The sequence below is a fragment of the Nerophis lumbriciformis genome, linkage group LG24 (assembly GCF_033978685.3).
Source record: "Nerophis lumbriciformis linkage group LG24, RoL_Nlum_v2.1, whole genome shotgun sequence".
Taxonomy (NCBI): domain Eukaryota; kingdom Metazoa; phylum Chordata; class Actinopteri; order Syngnathiformes; family Syngnathidae; genus Nerophis; species Nerophis lumbriciformis.
Genome location: NC_084571.2, coordinates 20,250,010 through 20,275,081, shown reverse-complemented (window position 1 = coordinate 20,275,081; position 25,072 = coordinate 20,250,010). Strand labels below are relative to the sequence as shown.

Sequence of the window (25,072 nt, the reverse complement as noted above, 5' to 3'; positions counted from 1 at the left end):
TTTCCTGCTGACCCCACTATGGACTGGACTCTTACTGTTATGCTGGATCCACTATGGACTGGACTCTTACTATTATGTTGGATCCGCTATGGACTTTACTCTCACAATGTTATGTCAGACCCACTCGACATCCATTGCATTCGGTCTCCCCTAGAGGGGGGGGTTACCCACACATGCGGTCCTCTCCAAGGTTTCTCATAGTCATTCACATCGACATCCCACTGGGGTGAGTTTTTCCTTGCCCTTATGTGGGCTCTGTACCGAGGATGTCGTTGTGGCTTGTGCAGCCCTTTGAGACACTTGTGATTTAGGGCTATATAAATAAACATTGATTGATTGATTGATGTTGTCATGTGACCTCTGCCAAAGTAGTCTTAATGAAATGTATCCTTGGTCTTCCTCTTTTCCAAGCTGAGACAACAACAAGGCCCATCAGTTTGCAGCAGGCAGACAAGAAAATAAGACGTTCTTTCCGCAGCGTTTCCATTTCACAAAGAACGTATTCCCCCTCGGCGAGTCTCCCACGTCTTCTTCCCTTTGCCGAGGACGCGGCTTCGGCAAATAAAAGTCGCCGGCGCCACCAAACAAAGAACGCAGGCGCTCATGAGCAGCTCTTGCTGCGAGCTCCATGACGATGTGAGGCAAAGAAAGAAAGCACAGTGTCAGTTTCAAGTGCTCACTTTGCAAAGCGACTCCCAGGAAAACTTCACATTCCCTGCAGGCAGTGGAGAGAGTTCTCTTGGCAAGTGAGCCCAAAAATGATGAAGATATCAACAAATGCTGCTGTAGGTCACCATTTTAGTCACTGACTCTTGTCTTCTATCTGCTGGTAGATGATGGAATATTTGACTTTTTTTTTTAATTAAAAGCACCATTTTCCTCTGTCTATGTATTAATAGTATGAGGGACTCAACTAGACCTGAAGTCTCAAAGTCTTTTGTGGCTTCCTCTTACACAGTCTAAACCCCATTTATCAGTGGCGGGCCGTGCGTTTCCCACCTTGGCCCTCAGTGATGTCCGACTTCACTGATGACCTCTCAAAATACACTATATCGCCAAAAGTATTTGGCCAACCATCCAAATGATGAGAATCAGGTGCCCTAATCACTTGGCCTGATGTATAAAATCAAGCACTTAGGCATGGAGACTGTTTCTACAAACATTTGTGAAAGAATGGGCCGCTCTCAGTGATTTCCAGCGTGGAACTGTCATCGGATGCCACCTGTGCAACAAATCCAGTTGTGAAATTTCCTTGCCCCTAAATATTCCAAAGTCAACATTATTATAAGAAAAGTGAAGAGTTTGGGAACAACAGCAACTCAGCCACCAAGTGGTAGGCCACGTAAACTGACAGAGAGGGGTCAACGGATGCTGAAGCGCATAGTGCAAAGACTTTCTGCAGACTTTCAGTTGCTACAGAGCTCCAAACTTCATGTGACATTATAATTAGCCCACGTACAGTACGCAGAGAGCTTCATGGAATGGGTTTCCATGGCCGAGCGGCTGCATCTAAGCCATACATCACCAAGTCCAATGCAAAGCGTGGGATGCGGTGGTGTAAAGCATGTCGCCACTGGACTCTAGAGCAGTGGAGACGCCTTCTCTGGAGTGATGAATCACGCTTTTCCATCTGGCAATCTGATGGACCATGTCTGGGTTTGGAGCTTACCAGGAGAACGCTACATTTCGGACCGCATTGTGCCGAGTGTGAAATTTGGTGGTGGGGGAATTATGGTGTGGGGTTAGTTTTTCAGGAGTTGGGCTTGGCCCCTTAGTTCCAGTGAAAGGAGCTTTGAATGCTCCAGGATAGCAAAACATTTTGGACAATTCCATGGGATGGCACTTCAAGTTCATATGTGAGTAAAGGCAGTATATATATAGTATATAGTATATATATAGTAATATAGTGATGATGTCACCACATGACCATTGCTGGAGAAATACTATGCAGGAACACCTTTACGCACTACTGAATATTGAAACACATCAACGGTGTACAAAACGGGTTATTTTCTGGCACATTTAAAAATCAATAAACCCGCATAAGCAATTAAAATATATCTTATGTTGTACTGTCAAAATTAAAATTGTAAAAAAAAAAATTAAACGTGAAAAAATAAAGAAATAAAACATTTGAACTCACAATTTGTAGCACCAATTCAACGCTGTATAAGCCAGTGGTACCGCTCGTAGTCGGAGGATTTCCCCATTTCATCGCCGACATGGTCTCACAAGATGTAGTTTCTCTTTAAATATCCTTCTCGAAAAATGGCCTTGCAAATATATACCCGCCACCTAATCAACGTTTTGTTCTCCTTCTTTGTGGGTCAAAAAAAGTGAGTACCGCTGATTTCTCCGCTGGCCGGGTATGGCTACGGTGCAACACTTCCTGCTTTTAGCAAAGGCCAACTTGTGATTGGGTACTCACTTTGGAGGGACAAGTGAGTATCCAATCACAGTCTCGTTAACATCAGGCTTCCTAGATAGGCTACTGTCAACAACTTGTGATCTGATTGGCTATCGCAACTGTCTATCAACCCTATGTGTTCTCAAATTCACCCGCTAACGGCTCTGCAGATCTGCATAGCACCACCGCGGCTCTAACCAGTAACCAGATAGAAGGCCTTACTGACAACAACTCGTGATCTGATTGGCTATCGCAACTATCTATTAACTGTATGCATTGTTGATTCCAAAGGGCTGATTTGGTACAGCATGGCAACATAAGCTAGCTGAATTCTGATAGGATAAAAACTCTAACCTAAAAACAACAGCACTGGATGGAGCATAATATGACATGAAGAGAATATGAATACTTTTATCTATCTATTTTGTGCTCACTCGTATCGAAGAAATTGAGGACGCAGGCTTCATACCACAGCTAGTTTTTAATTGTGATGAGCACGGATTTTCCTGATAAAAGATGCCAAAGTGGACTTATTTCACAGCGGAAATATGGTTATAAGGAACACTTGAATTATTAATGAAATATGTAATGAAATCACAAGTCGAAACAATGTTTTCTAAGCACAAAATACAACAAAATTTGCCGCAACTTTCTGAAAAAACAAATTCGGGCATTTTAGGCCACAACAATACAATCTAAAAGAGCCCGCAAAAACCTGCACTGACTTAATAATACACAACTGCGTTAACTCGAAATGTGTCCTGAAGCATTGTGTTGCAAAGCATGCTGGGAAAGTAACGATGGGAGTAGGAAAAGGGAATTGATAAAGCCAAACGATTCGGTTTCCTTTAACGGTTCCCTTATTGATTCTTATTTTGAAAAGAAAAAAAGAGAAAAAAGATGGATTAGCATTAATTTTGTTTAGTTTCGAGGTAACGTGACCTACGGTGAAAGCACATACGTAGTATAGAAGAAAAAAATAACTTTTTTTTTTTCTTTGTCTGTAGAATTTAATCATGTGCAAACCACACAAGAATGTAACTTATTACATGAAAATTGAGGCTCTCAAATTGATCCAAATTTCGCCTTGCAGAGCGGAAAGGTTCTTCAGGATTTTTTCCAATTTGGGATTCAATTTAGAAATCGCCAAAAGCAATGAATAATTTCCACAGAATAATCTGAACGACAAAATGGGATTTAAAATAATCCACAAAGAGAAATGTCTTAATGCGGCACAATATACGTAAAGGGGCCATAGCACCAATGCTCAATGTGAGGAACAGGGCGGGGTCATCGCCTCGTTTGTGTGCGCCTTGCTGATGTATTGCAATAACACACACCATTTATAGGATCATGCATTCGTCCGTAATACAGTTTTGTTGTGTAAAAAGTGCTGCATAAGAGATTTGGGGCGATACGGCATGACTCAGATGATTTGCAGTCAGTATTGAGTCCATGTGTGTGCAATGAGGTGTCTGGTGGCCTCGAGCTCAGCCAAGCTTGAACTCACTGGACGCCAACGACAATTTGGACACATTTGCAGTTACAACATATTTAGCCTGTGAAAAGGTTTAACCCAGATGTGTCTGACGACGCCCAGAGATATATTATTACCATAACTTATCAAGAAGTAGATCAGCGTTGTCCCATGACGACATGCTCTATGACTCATAGGGAAAGAATAAAGCCTCGAATGCACCATATGATAGTTTTTTCCCCTGGTGTGTGATTTCATAACACATTGTTTCAATTCAAATGGTACATGAACCCTATGCAATATTCACCGCCTGCCCAGTGTGGCCTTTTCCCACATACTGTACTAGGGTTGTCCCCATACCAATATGTTGGTACAGGTACCAACATGTATTTTCGATACTTTTTGATATAATATAATATAATATCTGGTTATTTTCTGTTTTAACATGTTTTATCCACACTTCTGTTAAAATGTAATAATCACTTATTCTTCTCTTCTTTGATACTTTACATTAGTTTTAGATGATACCACAAATGTAGGTATCGATCCGATACCAAGTAGTTACAGGATCATACATTGGTCATATTCAAAGTCCTCATGTGTCCAGGGACTTATTTCTCGACTTTATAAACATAATGTGATTTTTTTTTAAACGAAAAAAGATTTTATGATGCTAAAAAATGTCAATGTAATCATAGAAGTAGTGACTAGATACACTCTTGTAGTTGGTATCATTACAGTGGATGTCAGGTGTAGATCCACCCATGGCGTTTGTTTACATTGTGACGCCGGTGAGCTATTGTATCCTCCGTGGGTGTGGAGTGAAGCATGTTTAGCTATTCCTCGTCCTCCAGTGATAATGCTACTTGTAAGAATCTTACTTTATTTGTCGCCATGGAGGCGAGGATTAGTGATTTAAAAGTAGCTAAAATACTGCAGACTGCGGATGGATGTTAGCCGCTAGCTAGCTAGCCATGTCTTAAAGCACCTCTTCCTGAGGGTGTTTCAGTGTTATAACTTTACCTTCATCTTTACTTTGTACACCAAAATGCGTCCATTCTCCCTTTTCTGTCTACACACTGTGTCTGCTTGTAAGTACTCCGTGTGTGTGCGCTGCCGAACATGCCTGTTAAAAAAAAGGGGGGGCAGGGAATAACGGTATAGTACTGAATATGATTAATTAGTATAGCGGTACTGTACTAGTACCGGTATATCGTACAACCCTATACTGTACTAAGAAAGAATCTTCACATTCAAATGAGTATGCCCGTGATTCTCATTGCATCCATCATGAAATGCAAAAAAAGCAGATGCTTCAATAAATATCAAAAACTTGTGTCCTACGATGCTTTAAAACCAGAAGAACTGCAGTTGGTGGATGTAATGTGCCACCCATGAGGACCAATGGGGGTGCTTCATTTCTTTATGTTGACCACCACTGCACCCAGGGGTCATTTAAATAGCGAGAATGAGCCCCACTTATAGGACCTGGCAGAGACCTAAAGTGCCTTTCATTAAGAAAGTTATGTGCAAGCTTATGGAAAATTGGCCCAATTTGGGGGGGGACTGTTACGAGGCAGGGTTTTATGGCCATCTACTATTGTTCAAGTCATTTATCAATGCATAATCCACATAAAGTGAGACTACCCCTCACATTTCAGCAACATTTTTTATGACAGTACATGTTCAATAATGACTCATTTTCAGAGGATGGTAAATCTATCCTGCAGTACACTAACCACTAAAAGTATATCCTAGATTCATTTCCACTGTGCAGTATGATCCCTTGCAGAGACAGAATACATGTGTAGTAGGGTTGTACGGTATACCGATACTAGTATAGTACCGCCATACTAATAATAGTACCGAATAAATCATATTCGGTACTATACCTTTTTAACGGGCATGACGGCACGTTGTCACGTTATGACATTGCTGGTTTTAAGAGCAGAGGAGCATGTTCAGCAGCGCACACACACGGAGTACTTACAAGCAGACACTGTGTGTAGACAGAAAAGGGAGAATGGACGCATTTTGGTGTAAAAAGTAAAGATAAAGGTGAAGTTATAACACTGAAACACCCTCAGAAAGAGGTGCTTTAAGACATGGCCAGCTAGCTAGCGGCTAACATCCATCCACAGTCTGCAGTGTTTTAGCTACTTCTAAATCACTAATCCTCGCCTCCATGGTGACAAATAAAGTATGTTTCTTGCAAGTAACATTATCACTGGAGGACGAGGAATAGCTAAACATGCTTCACTACACACCCTAGGAGGATACAATAGCTCACCGGCGTCACAATCTAAACAAACGCCATGGGTGGATCTACACCTAACATCCACTGTAATGATACCAAGTACAATAGCGTATCTAGTCGATACTGCTTTGATTACATTGCTATTTTTTTAGCATCACAAAATCTTTTTGTTCTTAAAAAAAATCATATTATGTTTATAAAAATTAGAAAATACGTCCCTGGACACATGAGGACTTTGAATATGACCAATTTATGATCCTGTAACTACTTGGTATCGGATCGATACCTAAATGTGTGGTATCATCCAAAACTAATGTAAAGTATCAAAGAAGAGAAGAATAAGTGATTATTACATTTTAACAGAAGTGTAGATAGAACATGTTCAAACAGAAAATAACAGATATTAACAGTAAATGAACAAGTAGATTAATAATCAATTTTTACAGTTTGTCCCTCATAATGTAGACAAAATAATAGGTAGATAAATGACGCAACATGTTACTGCATACGTCAGCAGACTAATTAGGAGTCTTTGTTTGTTTACTTACTACTAAAAGACAAGTTGTCTAGTATGTTCACTATTTTATTTAAGAACTAAATTACAATAATAAACATATGTTTCATGTACACTAAGATGTTTTGTTCAAATAAAGACAATAATGAATTTTTTTGTGGTCCCCTTTATTTAGAAAAGTATCGAAAAGTATCAAAATACATTTTGGTACCGGTACCAATGACAACCCTAATGTGTACTCACTGTATGTATCAAAACACATGCAAACTTGATGCTGATCATTATAACACCCACAATCATAGGAGGAATAATTTATCACTTGCAATGTGATTTATCAAGCCTGAAATTGTTTTGCGTCTATTTTTAGCATGTTTGGAAGGTTCATGAAAAACTGGCACAGTTATGCACAAATGGTATCACCGCAGTCACAATGATGGGTGATGTGAAGAGAGAATCATCCATTCTAATGTCGACCATCCACATATTTCTGTCAAAAATGAAAATATTAGACATATTGTCTGTCCGGGAATGTTATCTTTGAGCGGATAAAATACTTAGTTTAGTTGATTATTTCTTCAGTCAGTGGTCAGCAAAATAAACAATTTACATTCTTAAATTGACAATTTTACAGAGCGAAAGGGTTTAGGCTGAAGTTGAGCACTTATTTTGCCTAACCCTAGAAACAATCTCAAATACTAGATGTAGTCAAACCCGGAGACATCGGGCTCTGATCTAGAAATGTGAAATGTCCTTTACACAACTTATGATAAATACACCTTGTACACAACATGAACACTGTTCAAATATATACACAATAAAGGCATGTGAAATATCTCTTAACAGGTTAAACATTTATACCAATGATATGCTATTTACAAACACTTATATTATTATTTATGTCCCACATTTAGTTTTGTAACAAACATTAATCATAGTATAAACCCCAAAAGCAGATAAGTTGTCACTTTGTGTAAATGGTTAAGTAAAAAGAGAATACAATGATTTGCAAATCCTTTTCAACTTATATTCAATTGAATAGACTGCAAAGACAATATATTTAATGTTCACACTGAGAAACTTTATTTTTTGCAAATATTAACTAATTTGGAATTTGATGCCTGCAATATGTTTCAAAAAAGCTGGCACAAGTGACAAAAAAGACTGATAAAGTTGAGGAATGCTCATCAGAGACTTATTTGGAACATCCCACAGGTGAACAGGCTAATTGGGAACAGGTGGGTGCCATGATCGGGTATAAAAGCAGCTTCCATGAAATGCTCAGTCATTCACAAACAAGGATGGGGCGAGGGTCACCACTTTGTCAACAAATGCGTGAGCAAATTGTCCAACAAGAACAACCTTTCTCAACCAGCTATTGCAAGGAATTTAGAGATTTCACCATCGACGGTCCGTAATATCATTAAAAAGGCCAGAAAATCTGGAGAAATCACTGCACGTAACATTGAATTCCCGTTAGCTTGGATCCCTCAGGCGGTGCTGCATCAAAAAGCGACATCAGTGTGTAAAGGATATCACCACATAGGCTCAGGAATACTTCAGAAAACCACTGTCAGTAACCACAGTTGGTCGCTATGTTTGTAAGTGCAAGTTAAAACTCTACTATGCAGAGCCAAAGTCATTTATCAACAACACCCAGAGACGCTTCGCTGGGCCCGAGCTCATCTCAAATGGACTGATGCAAAGTGGAAAAGTGTTCTGTGGTCTAATGAGTCCACTTTTCAAATTGTTTTTGGAAACAGTAAACATTGTGTCCTCCAGACCAAAGAGGAAAAGAACCATTCGGACTGGTCTAGGTGCAAAGTTGAAAAGCCAGCATCTGTGATGGTATGGGGGTGTATTAGTGCCCAAGGCATCAGTAACTTACACATCTGTGAAGGCACCATTAATGCTGAAAGGTACATACAGGTTTTGGAGCAACATATGTTGCCATCCAAGCAACGTTATCATGGACGCCCCTGCTTATTGTTGTGGGTTCTGCAGCCCTTTGAGACACTTGTGATTTAGGGCTATACAAAAACCTTTGATTGATTATTTCAGCAAGACAATGCCAAGCCACGTGTTACAACAGCGTGGCTTCGTAGTAAAAGAGTGCGGGTACGAGACTGGCCTGCCTGTAGTCCATACCTGTCTCCCATTGAAAATGTGTGGTGCAATATGAAGCCTAAAATAGCAGAAGTGAGACTGTTGAACAACTTAAGCTGTACATCAAGCAAGAATGGGAAATAATTCCACTTCAAAAATGTGTCTCCTCAGTTCCCAAACGTTTACTGAGTGTTGTTAAAAGGAAAGGCCATGTAACACAGTGGTAAAAATGCCCCTGTGGCAACTTTTTTGCAATGTGTTACTGCCATTAAATTCTAAGTTCATTGTTATTTACAAAAAATAAAGTTTCTCAGTTGGAACTTTAAAAATCTTGTCTTTGCAGTCTATTCAATTGAATATAAGTTGAAAAGGATTTGCAAATCATTTTATTCTCTTTTTATTTACCATTTACACAACGTGACAACTTCACTGCCTTTGGGTTTTGTATTAAGTACTGGTGTTGATTCAACAGCGATATATATTTCTAAGACACTGGTCTTAAAGTTTTTTTAAAATGTGTGAATGGAACTGGAACATAAATGAGTTCATTAAGGGCCGATTTGGAGATAGCAGACACCAGAGGTTCTTGCAACATGCATTTTGTCGCGACTGGATTAGGGCTGGGTGATAGAATGATATCAATGTATATCGCGGTAGACACGTGATTGATATCAATTAAAAATGTGTGCGATAAAACGGTAAATTTTGTCGGAAGAAACCGGAAGTTGTGAAGCAAGGTTGGTTGCATGAACAAAGGCACTCGCTCTCTGGTAACCTAGCAACGCAGGAAGTGTTCACTGATCAGTGGGAGTGATGGCATAACAGCCAATCAGGTAACAGTATCAATTATTAGGTTCTTGTTGAAGCACAATACGTTTGACTACAGTCGCCGTAATGCTCCGACAACCTATCAAGAGGTGCGGCTTCGTAGCTTAGCAAAGTCGTACTAAAACATTTTGACAGATTTTTGAGCGCTCTGTATAATGTTCTAAATTCTCCAAGAAACATCAACGTTTTGGGCTTGCTTGCTAACCTGTACTTGCTAGCGTCATTTATTGAACAGGCGTCATACCTTCAGTCCACACGTATCTCTTATGTGTGACTGCCATCTACTGGTCACACATATCATTACGCCATGTGCCAAATAAAATTGCTTTGAGGTCGGTAAGCACAACCGGAATGTATACGTACATTAGGCGCACCGGGTTATAAGCAGAGGTGGGTAGAGTACACAAAACTTGTACTCAAGCGTGGCGTTACTTTGGAATAATATGACTCAAGTAAAAGTAAAAAGTAGTCATCAAAATAATCACTTGAGTAAGAGTAAGTATTTCGTGAAAAAAACTACTGAAGTATTGAGTAACTCGTGAGTAACTTCTGAGTAATCTAGTAGCTATTTTTTAATGGTTCTTGGACTACAATTGTAGTTGGTGTGAGTGTGTGTGTGTGTTAAACATAAAATCATATAAATCAGTGCAACATGTTTTCTCTAGATGGAAGTGGAATTCTTGTAGACTAAAATGTGAACATTTCTACTGTCACAGATGACAGCACATGATATAATGTTTTTTTAGTATCTTTAAAGGTAGTCATTGAAGATTTGTTGCTGCTTTGTCTGACGTCATGTCACCTTTTACAGTCAGTACGTGTCCATGTACTAAATTGGTCTGATTTGTCAAATAAGTCCGTTTGTTCTATTTTCACAGCGACATGTGAAGCCCTAGTTTCCGTGCTCTTATCTCTAATGTGACTGTTGGCTATACACAGTGCGCCTCTGGTACACTAGGGGGCGACTGTGGTCATTTCAGCCTGTCTAGGTATGTATGAATGTACAAACCCTGTTTCCATATGAGTTGGGAAATTGTGTTAGATGTAAATATAAACGGAATACAATGATTTGCAAATCATTTTCAACCCATATTCAGTTGAATATGCTACAAAGACAACATATTTGATGTTCAAACTGATAAACATTTTTTTTTTTTGCAAATAATCATTAACTTTAGAATTTGATGCCAGCAACACGTGACAAAGAAGTTGGGAAAGATGGCAATAAATACTGATAAAGTTGAGGAATGCTCATCATACACTTATTTGGAACATCCCACAGGTGAACAGGCAAATTGGGAACAGGTGGGTGCCATGATTGGGTATAAAAGTAGATTCCATTAAATGCTCAGTCATTCACAAACAAGGATGGGGTGAGGGTCACCACTTTGTCAACAAATGCGTGAGCAAATTGTTGAACAGTTTAAGAAAAACCTTTCTCAACCAGCTATTGCAAGGAATTTAGGGATTTCACCATCTACAGTCCGTAATATAATCAAAGGGTTCAAAGAATCTGGAGAAATCACTGCACGTAAGCAGCTAAGCCCGTGACCTTCGATCCCTCAGGCTGTACTGCATCAACAAGCGGCATCAGTGTGTAAAGGATATCACCACATGGGCTCAGGAACACTTCAGAAACCCACTGTCAGTAACTACAGTTGGTCGCTACATCTGTAAGTGCAAGTTAAAACTCTCCTATGCAAGGCGAAAACCGTTTATCAACAACACCCAGAAACGCCGTCGGCTTCGCTGGGCCTGAGCTCATCTAAGATGGACTGATAAAAAGTGGAAAAGTGTTCTGTGGTCTGACGAGTCCACATTTCAAATTGTTTTTGTAAACTGTGGACGTCGTGTCCTCCGGACCAAAGAGGAAAAGAACCATCCAGATTGTTATAGGCGCAAAGTTGAAAAGCCAGCATCTGTGATGGTATGGGGGTGTATTAGTGCCCAAGACATGGGTAACTTACACATCTGTGAAGGCGCCATTAATGCTGAAAGGTACATACAGGTTTTGGAGCAACATATGTTGCCATCCAAGCAACGTTACCATGGACGCCCCTGCTTATTTCAGCAAGACAATGCCAAGCCACGTGTTGCATCAACGTGGCTTCATAGTAAAAGAGTGTGGGTACTAAACTGGCCTGCCTGTAGTCCAGACCTGTCTCCCATTGAAAATGTGTGGCGCATTATGAAGCCTAAAATACCACAACGGAGACCCCCGGACTGTTGAACAACTTAAGCTGTACATCAAGCAAGAATGGGAAAAAATTCTACCTGAGAAGCTTAAAAAATGTGTCTCCTCAGTTCCCAATCGTTTACTGAGTGTTGTTAAAAGAAAAGGTGATGTAACACAGTGGTGAACATGCCCTTTCCCAACTACTTTGGCACGTGTTGCAGCCATGAAATTCTAAGTTAATTATTATTTGCAAAAAAATAAAAAAATAAAGTTTATGAGTTTGAACATCAAATATCTTGTCTTTGTAGTGCATTCAATTGAATATGGGTTGAAAAGGATTTGCAAATCATTGTATTCCGTTTATATTTACATCTAACACAATTTCCCAACTCAAATGGAAACGAGGTTTGTACTAAATGTGTCTGATTTGTCAAATAATTCAGTTTGTTCTACTTTCACAGCGACATGTGAAGCCCTAGTTTCCGTGCTCTTATCTCTAATGTGAGTGTTGGCCATACACAGTGCGCCTCTGGTACACTAGAGGGCGACTGTGGTCATTTCAGCCTGTCTCGGTATGTATGAATGTAAATACAGTAGAAGTAGATCATGCTACATGCTAATAAGCTAGCACTAGTAACTTTCAAGCTCCGTTTCTAACAGACACACCACTGCTACTTGGTGTCGTTTTTCATATTTGAATGTGTAAATGGCACTTGTGGCTATCAGGATCATCAAAGACTATAGTCAACTCTTTTAGGAGGTTTCTGCTTACCAAGAGTCTCAAACTGCCGGGATGTGATGGCGTCATGTCACATAATAAAGTGTCTTATTTTGGGAACATTCGGACACTTATAGGTTTCTGTTTTACCTTATACTTCAAAATACTGACCTATATCTGTACTTTGTGCTTGTTTCCCTCACCACCGGCTTGTTATTCGCCCGGTAGAACATCAGGCTGCGTTTGATTGGTGGGATGGAGTCAAACGTCAATAATGCTTACGTTGGATTGGTCAGACAGAGTCATGTGACAGTCGGAAAACGCTCACTGACAAATGAATCCGTCTTTGCAAGCCTTAATGCAGCACTAAGTAACTTTTTAGCCTTCATGAAATATTGCCATAACTTTAGGGATGATACATTAACTTAGAAACTAGTTGAATGGCACCGTTGTCCTGGCCTGAGGGAGTCTGTGTCACTGTTACTGGCACTTAATGATAATGTAAAAAACTACAATTGTGCTGACTTGCTTCACGGCATACGTCACTCTCCCTTCCCCCATTCGCTAAAAAGACGCAGTGGATGTGAACGCCTGCGGTGCGCCAGAAAACAAGAAGAAAGAGAAGAAGAACGTCTACGTGCAATTACTGCTATCTTGGCCGAAGCTGCAAAACAACCAAAGAAACGAAAAGTTTCGTCTTAGGAGACAAAAAAAGAAAGGCCCGGATAAAAGGACAGTCAGGATCAACATTGCCTCGGCTTTCACTCGCCGGCATGAGCTCAAAGCGAGGAATATGTTCCTGCTAAAGTATTGAGTGACTTTCCATGATCAAATCAAAATTATAATGCTAATGTTAGCTATCGGAAATTAACAATAAATAGCCACCAGCGTGATAGTTTCACTACTAATTCCTTCGAAAAAAAAATCTCCCGCCGGTCTTTCTTTGCTTGGGACCTGCATTCGCCCCAATACATTCTTGCTAGTAGCGTCATGTTTGTAGCGCAATCCAAGATCTTTTCCTAAAAGTGTCTGCTATTTAACATCAGCATAGCCAATTGAGACCAAGTATTGGTGCCAATATTACAGCGGACATCATGTCAGTTTGGTCCCCATGGGAAATGTGGTCTTCCTCTGGCAAAACACTACCGCTTTGGTCCAGTGGCGCCGCCAAAATCAACCAAAACTAAAAGTTCCCAAGTGGGGCTTTAATTAGTGGATTACAAATAATTGTGGTATGAATAAATGTAACGATCATAATTAAACTCAAATGTAACGTAGTGAAAGTAGCGTTTATTTGTCAGGAAAATACTCAAATAAAAGTAAAAAGCATGTTGCATTAAAACTACCCTGACACGTGTCTAGGAAGGTTCTCATTCGTCAGGTCATTGTAATCTCAGGCCGTTCAGTCCATCGCAACGGGACTGTTTGGTTTGTCTTGGAAGACGTTTCACCTCTCATCTGAGTAGGTTTCATCAGTTCATGTTCATAGACTTACAAACGTAGATTGGTCAGATCTAGTCTTAGATTTAGATTGGTCAGATCCTGTCTTAGACAAAGATTGGTCAGGTCCAGTCTTAGACTCAGATTGGTCAGATCCAGTCTTAGACTTAGATTGATCAAATCTAGTCCAAGGGTTGGTGCCCAAACGACAAATATTTATACTCAAACACCAGAAGTGTGTGTCTGGGCAAGGATGGCTTTGCCCTACGGTAGTGAGAAAAAACAACTGTTTTCATGCAAAAGAGAAATCCTAACTGTCAAAGCCAATGCCAGTCGTTGAAGTGTAAATTCCCCTTGTTGTGTGACAGAACGATGGCTGTGGATCGACTACTACCAGTCCAAAATAGTTGGAATCCCCCACGTTAGAATTCCATTCACTTGTAAACAAATGGCACAAATGGCATTCTGGTCACTTTCTTTGAGCAGAATGTTTCTAACTCCCGTCTATGAGCATGAACCGATGAAGCCTACTGAGGTATTGGCACCAGCTGCTAGACTAGATCTGACCAATCTAAGCCTATGAACATTAACTGATTAAGCCTACTGAGGTATTGGCACCAGCTGCTAGACTAGATCTGACCAATCTAAGTACTGCATGAAATCTGCCTAAGGCCTTTTGAATCAACACTAATGTTAAACCATTTAATTTTGACCATACCACGCAAGATATGTTTTAAAGAGTTTACTGATTTTTAAATGTGGCACAAAATAGCCCGATTTTCTACACTGTTGAGGTGATTCAATCCCTAGTAGTGTGTTTGTGTAGAGTATTTCTCCAGCCGTGGTCATGGGGTGACATAAATAGAGGTATTTTGAGAGGTAATTATTGAAGTCGGACATCACTGAAAGCCAGAGTGAGAAATGCCCGGCCCGCCACTCGGTTTTCAGTGTTTTAAGTCCAAAAAATACGGTAGTCAATAAATAAATGGAATGTTTGTTCAATGCAAGTACAAAACCCAGAACCAGTGAAGTTGTCACATTGTGTAAATGGTAAATAAAAACAGAATATAATGATTTGCAAATCCTTTTCAACTTATATTCAATTGAATAGACTGCAAAGACAAGATATTTAACATTGTAACTGGTAAACTTTGTTATATTTTGCAAATATTAGCTCATTTGGAATTCGATGCCTGCAACGTGTTTCAAAAAAGCTGGCACAAGTGGCAAAAAAGACTGAGAAAGTTGAGGAATGCTCATCAAACACTTATTTGGAACATCCCACAGGTGAACAGGCTAATTGGGAACAGGTGGGTGCCATGATTGGGTATAAAAGCAGCTTCCATGGAATGCTCAGTCATTCACAAACAAGGATGGGGCGAGGGTCACCACTTTGTCAACAAATGCCTGAGCAAATTTCTCAATGAGCTATTACAAGGAATCTACAGTCTGGAGAAATCACTGCACGTAAGCAGCAATGCCCGTGCCCTTTGATCCCTCAGGCGGTACTGCATCAAAAAGCGACATCCGTGTGTAAAGGATATCACCACATGGGCTCAGGAACACTTCAGAAAACCACTGTCAGTAATTACAATTGGTCACTACATCTGTAAGTGCAGGTTAAAACTCTACTATGCAAAACCAAATACATATATCAACAACACCCAGAAACGCTTCCCTGGGTCCGAGCTCATCTAAGATGGACTGATGCAAAGTGGAAAAGTGTTCTGTGGTCTGACGAGTCCACATTTCAAATTGTTTTTGTAAACTGTGGACGTCGTGTCCTCCGGACCAAAGAGGAAAAGAACCATCCGGCCTGTTCTAGGTGCAAAGTGTAAAAGCCAGCATCTGTGATGGTATGGGGGTGTATTAGTGGCCAAGACATGGGTAAATTACACATCTGTGAAGGCGCCATTACTGCTGAAAGGTACATACAGGTTTTGGAGCGACATATGTTGCCATCCAAGCAACGTTATCATGGACGCCCCTGCTTATGTGGCTTGTGCAGCCCTTTGAGACACTTGGGATTTAGGGCAACCTAAATAAACTTTGATTGATTGATTGATTATTTCAGCAAGACAATGCCAAGCCACGTGTTACAACAGCATGGCTTCATAGTAAAAGAGTGCGGGGACTAGACTGGCCTGCCTGTAGTCCAGACCTGTCTCCCATTGAAAATGTGTGGTGCAATATGAAGCCTAAAATAGCAGAAGGGAGACTGTTGAACAACTTAAGCTTAAGAATGGGAAAATAATTCCACTTCAGAAATGTGTCTCCTCAGTTCCCAAACCTTTTGAGTGTTGTTAAAAGGAAAGGCCATGTAACACAGTGGTAAAAATGTCCCTGTGACAACTTTTTTGCAATATGTTGCTGCCATTAAATTCTAAGTTAATGATTATTTGCAATTGGAACATTAAATATCTTGTGTTTGCAGTCTATTGAATTGAATATAAGTTGAAAACGATTTGCAAATCATTGTATTCTCTTTTTATTTTATACAACGTGACAACTTCACTGCTTTTGGATGTTGTAGTTCTTCATGTGTGCTGCATATTGAAGGTCAAGTATGCACATGCTTTATGTCAAAGCAGTGTTTACAACTTCCTCGCTATCCTTTTGGGAAGTAAATCAACCTGCAGGGAAGCTCGCACTGAGAAGCAGTTGGGACGGATGATTCCAGACAATTTGGGAAGAGGCCATGGCTCCAATGCAACGTGTGCAAGGCCATGAAGCACTTTGTCATCACTCTGTCAGGTTGACACGTCGCATGTAAAGAATTACACACACATCAGTAGTAAAAGTGATTCTACAAACCTCAAAAGCAGTGAAGTTGTCACGTTGTGTAAATGGTAAATAAAAACAGAATACAATGATTTGCAACTTAACTTATATTCAATTGGATAGACTGCAAAGACAAAATATTTAATGTTCACACTGAAAAACTTCTTTTTATGTTGTTGCAAATAATCATTAACTTAGAATTTAATGGCAGCAACACATTGCAAAAAAAGTTGCCACAGGGGCATTTTTACCACTGTGTTACATGGCCTTTCCTTTTAACAACACTCAGTAAAGGTTTGGGAACTGAGGAGACACATTTTTGAAGTGGAATTATTTACCATTCTTGCTTGATGTACAGCTTAAGTTGTTCAACAGTCTCACTTCTGCAATTTTAGCCTTCATGTTTTCAATGGGAGACAGGTCTGGACTACAGGCAGGCCAGTCTAGTACCCGCACTCTTTTACTATGAAGCCACGTTGATGTAACACGTGGCTTGGCATTCTCTTGCTGAAATAAGCAGGGGCGTCCATGATAACGTTGCTTGGATGGCAACATATGTTGCTCCAAAACCTGTATGTACCTTTCAGCATTAATGGTGCCTTCACAGATGTCTAAGTTAATAAATTAATTAAGCTAATACACCCCCATACCATCACAAATGCTGGCTTTTACACTTTGTGCCTAGAACAGTCCGGATGGGTCATTTCCTCTTTGGTCCATAGTTTACAAAAACAAATTGAAAAGTGGACTCGTCAGACCACGGAACACTTTTCCACTTTGCATCAGTCCATCTTAGATGAGCTCGGGCCCAGCGAAGCGTTTCTGGATGTTGTTTGGCTTTGCATAGTAGAGTTTTAACTTGCACTTACAGATGTAGCGACCAACTGTAGTTACTGACAGTGGTTTTCTGAAGTGTTCCTGTGCCCATGTGGTGATATCCTTTACACACTGATGTGGCTTTTTGATGCACTACCGCCTGAGGGATCCAAGGTCTGTAATATCGTCGCTTACGTGCAGTGATTTCTCAAGATCCTCTGAACCTTTTGATGATATTACGGAGCGTAGATGGTGAAATCCTAAATTCCTTGCAATAGCTGGTTGAGAAATGTTGTTCTTAAACAATTTGCTCACGCATTTGTTGACAAAGTGGTGACCTTCGCCCCATCCTTGTTTGTGAATGACTGAGCATTTCATGGAAGCTGCTTTTATACCCAATCATGGCACCCACCTGTTCCCACTTAGCCTTGTTCACCTGTGGGATGTTCCAAATAAGTCTTTGATGAGAATTCCTCAACTTTATCAGTCTTTTTTGCCACTTGTGCCAGCTTTTTTGAAACATGCTGCAGGCATCAAACTCCAAATGAGCAAAAAATAACGTTTTCCAGTTCTAACGTTAAGTATTTTGTCTTTGCAGTCTATTCAGTTGAATATAAGTTGAAAAGGATTTGCAAATCATTGTATTCTGTTTTTATTTACCATTTACACAACGTGACAACTTCACTGGTTTTGGGGTTTTGCACTTCAGCGAGTCAGAGGGAGACTTTAATGGCACAAACAGCAGTGAGTCGACACAGGTGTGCTCCTGCGTTACGTTAGGCCGCTTTCCAAGCAACAGCCGAACATCCGCTTTTTGGCGCCGGAACACGCATTCCGGATTAGAGCGGAGATGCTGGATATTTTTGGAGGTCTGCCAGCAGATACATGGGCCTGTAACATCTAACAGATGACTTGAGGACACGTGCAGACAAAAACAGACGGTACCTTTCGCCCGTGCGGGCCGGGCGGTCCTGCCAGGCCTGCCACACCAGGCGGTCCCTGTGAGGACAAAGGGGTCACACATGTGCTAAGAAGCAATCACCCGGTAAAGGAAAGGCATACTTTCTGTCCTTCGGGGGCCAGACCACGGGACACGCCGGGGTCGCCTTTTTCTCCCTGCAATGGAAAAGAACAGACTTTGACTCGGTCCCCCCGGACATTTTGTTTGCCTTCGCACTATTTTATTTACAGTACGCCCGCCTGTGCCCTCCAGGAAGTCAGCCAGGAGGGACTGCGAACATTCTTCTCCCTTTTCGGGCAGTACTGCAGGGTGCATTGTAGGTCAGCTCAGGCTGAATCATGTGCGAGAAAACAGCCTGGAAAAAAAGTGACACGATTGGCTTGCTCGGAATGAAAAATATTTTATTTTGGTGAACTTCTTTTCTAAGGAGGACGCAACTTGACACCTGCAGTGTAGGGTTGTCCTGATACCAATATTTTGGTACCGGTACCAAAATGTATTTCGATAATTTTCCATAATTTTCTAAATAAAGGGGACCACAAAAAATGTCATTATTGTCTTTATTTCAACCAAAAATGTTACGGTACATTGAAACATATGTTTATTATTGTAATTTAATCCTTAAATAAAATAGTGAATATACTAGAGCAGTGGTTCTCAACCTTTTTTCAGTGATGTACCCCCTGTGAACATTTTTTTAATTCAAGTACTCCCTAATCAGAGCAAAGCATTTTTGGTTGAAAAAAAGAGATAAAGAAGTAAAATACAGCACTATGTCATCAGTTTCTGATTTATTAAATTGTATAACAGTGCAAAATATTGCTCATTTGTAGTGGTCTTTCTTGAACTATTTGGAAAAAAAGATATCAAAATAACTAAAAACTTGTTGAAAAATAAACAAGTGATTCAATTATAAATATGTCCACAAAAAATCTAGCTGTCAACACTGAATATTGTATTGTTGCATTGTAATGAATGGAATAGCCTACTTGATTTGATGTTCAGTTTATGAACTTACATTCATATTTTGTTGAAGTATTATTCAATAAATACATTTTTGAATTGTTGCTATTTTTAGAATATTTTTTAAAAATCTCACGTACCCCTTGGCATACCTTCAAGTACCCCCAGGGGTACACGTACCCCCATTTGAGAACCACTGTACTAGACAACTTGTCTTTTAGTAGTAAGTAAACAAACAAAGACTCCTAATTAGTCTGCTGACGTATGCAGTAACATATTGTGTCATTTATCTACCTATTATTTTGTCTACATTATGAGGGAAAAACTGTAAAAATTGATTATTCATCTACTTGTTCATTTACTGTTTCTGCTTATTTTCTGTTCTAACATGTTCTATCCACACTTCTGTTAAAATGTAATAATCAATTATTCATCTCTTCTTTGATACTTGGCGTCAGTTTTGGATGATACCACACATTTAGGTATCGATCCGATACCAAGTAATTACACGATCATACATTGGTCATATTTAAAGTCCTCATGTGTCCAGGGATGTATTTATCAATCAATCAATCAATCAATGTTTATTTATATAGCCCTAAATCACAAGTGTCTCAAAGGGCTATTTACTGACTTTATAAACATTATATGAATTTAAAAAAAAATGAAAAAAAAATGTTGATGATAAAAACTATCGATGTAATCATAGTAGTATCAACTTGATACTTTTCTTTTTTTCTCTTTTTTTCTATGAGTGTCACACACACACTAGGTGTAGTGAAATGTGTCCTCTGCATTTGACCCATCCCCTGGGAGATGAGGGGAGCAGTGAGCAGCAGCGGTGGCCGCACCCGGGAATCATTTTTGGTGATTTAACCCCCGATTCCAACCCTTGATGCTGAGTGCCAAGCAGCGAGGCAACGGGTCCCATTTTTATAGTCTTTGGTGTGACTCGGCCGGGATTTGATCTCACAACCAACGCTATTGTACTTGTTATCATTACAGTGGATGTCAGGTGTAGATCCACCCATGGCATTTGTTTACATTCAGGCATGCTAGCTTTTGTTAGCGGTGACGCCGGTGAGCTATTGTATCCTCCTAGGGTGTGTAGTGAAGCATGTTTAGCTATTCCTTGTCCTCCAGTGATAATGGTACATGTAAGAAACGTACCTTATTTGTCGCCATGGAGGCCAGGATTAGTGATTTAGAAGTAGCTAAAACACTGTGGATGGATGTTAGCTGCTAGCTAGCTAGCCATGTCTTAAAGCACCTCTTCCTGAGGGTGTTTCAGTGTTATAACTTCACCTTTATCTTTACTTTTTACACCAAAATGCATTCGTTCTCCCTTTTCTTTCTACACACTGTGTCTGCTTGTAAGTACTCTGTGTGTGTGCGCTGCCCAACATGCTCCTCTGCTCCTAAAACCAGCAATGTCACGACCCGTTGTTATAAAAAAAAAAAAAAAAAAAAATGTGGAACCGGTACTTTTCAAACAGAGTATAGTACTGTTTTTGATTAATTAGTACTGCAATACTATACTAGTACCGGTATATTGTACAACCCTAGTACAATACGCTATTTGTTGCGTGTCATCAGGGAATCCTCTCCGTATCTGATTGCTTGACAGAGAGCACCAGCATGCACACATCAAGTTGTGGCTTCTATTTCAACAAGACCGTCTCGAGATTTTAGTCCGAGACGTGACTTCTTTACCGAAAACCTTATTTATCTTAATTTTCTTCTGTGCGTCAGCGGTAATGCAGAAAACACTGACTGCATATTCATCTTGTCACAATTCATGATGACATCGGCAAATCCGTGTGACGTCTTCATGACCGCTGGAAGATGTTGAAAAGTGGTGCGTTTGAATGGATTCACCTGACATGAAAGCAGAACTCACTCTCCAGCCTATAAAGTCTCTACAGTGACATATTATTCTTAGCAGGCCGCTCTCTCAACAAATCAAAGCTGGAACACATGCTGATGTCAAGCAATTGTAAATTAGTCTCTTCCCCCCAAAGAGGATTTTGAAGAGGTTGGAAGAGTTGCCGCCAGCGAAGGAGTGAGTGGACTTTTTCCACTTCAACTCTCAACATGGTTGAACAAAATACACATGCGAGCCTTGTTTGACTGTTCTGTTCATGTGACTCCTGCCTTTTCTAATGATCTGAATCATTAAAACAACAGCAGTTAATATGGAGATTTCATTTTTTTTCATAAAAGAGAGGAGGAATACGACCTCAGGGGAGAAGATTTAATTAAACATCTGCATGCCCTCGGTCCTGATAGGAACCAGTTTAAGGAACAGTACAACGCGGTACAAAGTGGAAGAATTATTCTGAGAACTTAATCATTTATACTAAATTTATTCACAAATCTTTTTGGTCCCTGCAGGATTTCGAAAGAAAGTTGCAATATTTTAAGTTGTGTTTTTTTTTTGTAATAACATTGAGTCAACTTGTGATTTTAGGAATATGCTGTCCACGGTTTGACCTAAAAAAGCCCAGGATTGCATCAACATATACTGTATTGATGTTTTAGTCGTTTTATGCCACGCAGACTTAAAAGTAGACACTAGATGGCAGTTAAAGCATGTACTTATAGCTCATTGTCACGTGACTGTACTGTTGAATTCAATACAACTTGGAATAGTAATAATTATAACTAGAAAATTAAGACTAAATCTGACCAATCTAGGTCTAAGACTAGATGTGACCAATCTAAGTCTAAGACTAGATCTGACCAACCTAAGTCTAAGACTAGATCTGATCAATCTAAGTCGAAGACTAGATTTGACCAATCTAATTAAGACTAGATCTGACCTGTCTAAGTCTAAGACTAGATCTGATCAATCTAAGTTGAAGACTAGATCTGACCAATCTAATTAAGACTAGATCTGACCTATCTAAGTCTGAGATTACATGTGACCAACCTATGTCTAAGACTATATCTGACCAATCTAAGTCAAAGACTAGATCTGACCAATGTAAGTCCAAGACTAGCTCTGACCAATGTAAGTCCAAGACTAGATCTGACCAATGTAAGTCCTAGACTAGATCTGGCCGATCTAAGTTTAAGACTAGATGTAACCAATCTAAGTCTAAGACTAGATCTGAACAATGTAAGTCCAAGACTGGATCTGACCAATGTAAGTCCTAGACTATATCTGACCAATCTAAGTCTAAGACTAGATCTGACCAATCTAAGTCTAAGACCTGTATTGATGTTTTAGTCGTTTTATACCACACAGACTTGAACGTAGACACAAAATGGCAGTAAAAGCATGTACTCATAGCTCATTGTCACATGACTGTACTGTTGAAATCAATACAACTTGGAATATTAATAATTATAACTACAAAATTAAGACTAGATCTGACCAATCTAACTAAGACTAGATCTGATTAGTCTAATTAAGACTAGATCTGACCAATCTAAGTCTGAGACTAGATGTGACCAACCTATGTCTAAGACTATAATTGACCAATCTAAGTCTAAGACTAGATCTGACCAACCTAAGTTTAAGACTAGATCTGACCAACCTAAGTCTAAGACTAGATGTGACCAATCTAAGTCAAACACTAGATCTGACCAATGGAAGTCCAAGACTATATCCGACCAATGTAAGTCCTAGACTAGATGTGACCAATCTAAGTCTAAGACTAGAGCTGAACAATGTAAGTCTAAGACTGGATCTGACCAATGTAAGTACTAGATTAGATCTGACCAATCCAAGTCTAAGACTAGATGTAATTAATCTAAGTCTAAGACTAGATCTGAACAATGTAAGTCTAAGACTAGATCCGATCATTATACTTCTAAGACTAGATGTGACCAATCTAAGTCTAAGACTAGATGTGACTAATCTAAGACATGTATTGATGTTTTAGTCGTTTTATACCACGCAGACTTAAAAGTAGACATTAGAATAGAATAGAATAGAAAAGAAAGTACTTTATTGATTCCTGGGGGAAATTCAGCACCATGGCAGTAAAAGCATGTACTCATAGCCCATTGTCACATTACTGTACTGCTGAATTCAATACAACTTGGAATAGTAATAATTATAACTAGAACATTTTGATGGGCCTGCTATCTGTGCCCTGGACCTCTGAGGGTTGTTGGAAGCCGCCGTGCTTTTTAGATGGTGCCAAGTGTCTGAATCCGTGAGTTTTAGGTGTAACTGTACATGAGCTACAGAGCTAGCCTAAAACATTAGCATGCTTACGTCAAAATGTAACACTTTGCATGTGTGCTAACGATGGCCTGCTAACAGATAGCATGTCTCACATATCATGTAACACGGCTGTAGTAGAGTAAAAAAGTGGAAAAAAAACCCAGCAAAAAAACGTTAACATGCTAATATTAGCTTGCTAGCATGCTAAAGTTTGCATGCTAACAGTTGACAAGTGTCACGCACCAAGTTATTTGACTCTGGGGTAAACAGAAGCTAATTTAGCTAAACAAAATATAACGCTTATGTTAGCATACAAGCAAGGTAAAGTTAGCATGCTGTCAGTTAGCTTGTGTCGTGTGTGAACAAAATGAGACGTTAAGCACCGAGCTACGTGAAAGAATGGCTGAGCAACAAGAGGAGGTCATCTTGTCTTTTTGCCGTTTGTCTCAGAGCAATCGTCCATTAAAAGGGTATGTACCCATTCAATTGGACCTTTTTTTAAAAAAATGTGTAAATAGCGTCACCACGGTAGCACAAAATGTTGCCAACTTAAATTTCCGCCGTAGGCACGAGTATAACCTTTGCGAGGGTATAACATATGTGAGGGTTCGTTGGTTGATCCGTCTTGTATTAATCGTAAGAGAAACGTGCGGAACTATAATAATAAAAGTTGAAGAAGTTGAAGAATGAGGAATAATAATATGGGCTGCTTGCATTGCAGCAGGCCCATAATTACAGAAAGAAACACCAATGAAGGCTTCCTTATTTTCGAGTTTCTGCTACGTTGTCCACAAGTTGCAGACATTCTCCATGTTTGTTTTATGCTTGGAAAATGTTCGTCTAACTTCAAGGGGAACTGCATTTTGGGGGAATTTTGCATATCACTCACAATCCTTATGTGAGACAAGAACACATATGAGTCTTTCTCCTTTTGTGCATTTTAAATAAAAAAATTTAAAAAACGCCAGCAAGAGGTGGTGAACAATGCAGGTAATGCGGATTCCATCTATTCCACCTAAAAAGCTGTAATGAGGGATTAAGGTTGTACGGTATACCGGTACTAGTGTAGTATTGCGGTACTAATGAATCAAAAACGGTACTATACTCTGTTTGAAAAGTACCGGTTCCCGGGCAAGAAGGCACGTCGTGACATTGCTGGTTTTACAAGCAGAGGAGCATGTTGGGCAGCACACACACACAGAGTACTTACAAGCAGACACAGTGTGTAGACAGAAAAGGGAGAATGGACGCATTTTGGTGTAACAAGTAAAGATAAAGGTGAAGTTATAACACTGAAACACCCTCAGGTAGAGGTACTTTAAGACATGGCTAGCTAGTTAGCACAGTGTTTTAGCTATTTCTAAATCACTAATCTTGGCCTCCATGGCGACAAATAAAGTAAGTTTCTTACAAGTACCATTATCACTGGAGGACAAGGAATAGCTAAACATGCT

The 25,072-nt window shown here is 39.8% G+C and overlaps 1 protein-coding gene across 3 annotated transcripts in view; it reads right to left on the bottom strand.

Moving 5' to 3' along the window:
* LOC133620351 (uncharacterized) overlaps positions 1-25,072 on the bottom strand; it is a 244,253-nt gene that overhangs the window by 150,731 nt on the left and 68,450 nt on the right. For all 3 annotated transcript variants that reach the window (XM_061981793.1, XM_061981792.1, XM_061981794.1), the window contains 2 exons: positions 18,580-18,633; positions 18,463-18,516 (listed from right to left, as the gene is read on the bottom strand). In XM_061981793.1, coding sequence (XP_061837777.1) covers positions 18,463-18,516; positions 18,580-18,633 — 108 coding nt within the window. The remainder of the gene's footprint in view (positions 1-18,462; positions 18,517-18,579; positions 18,634-25,072) is intronic.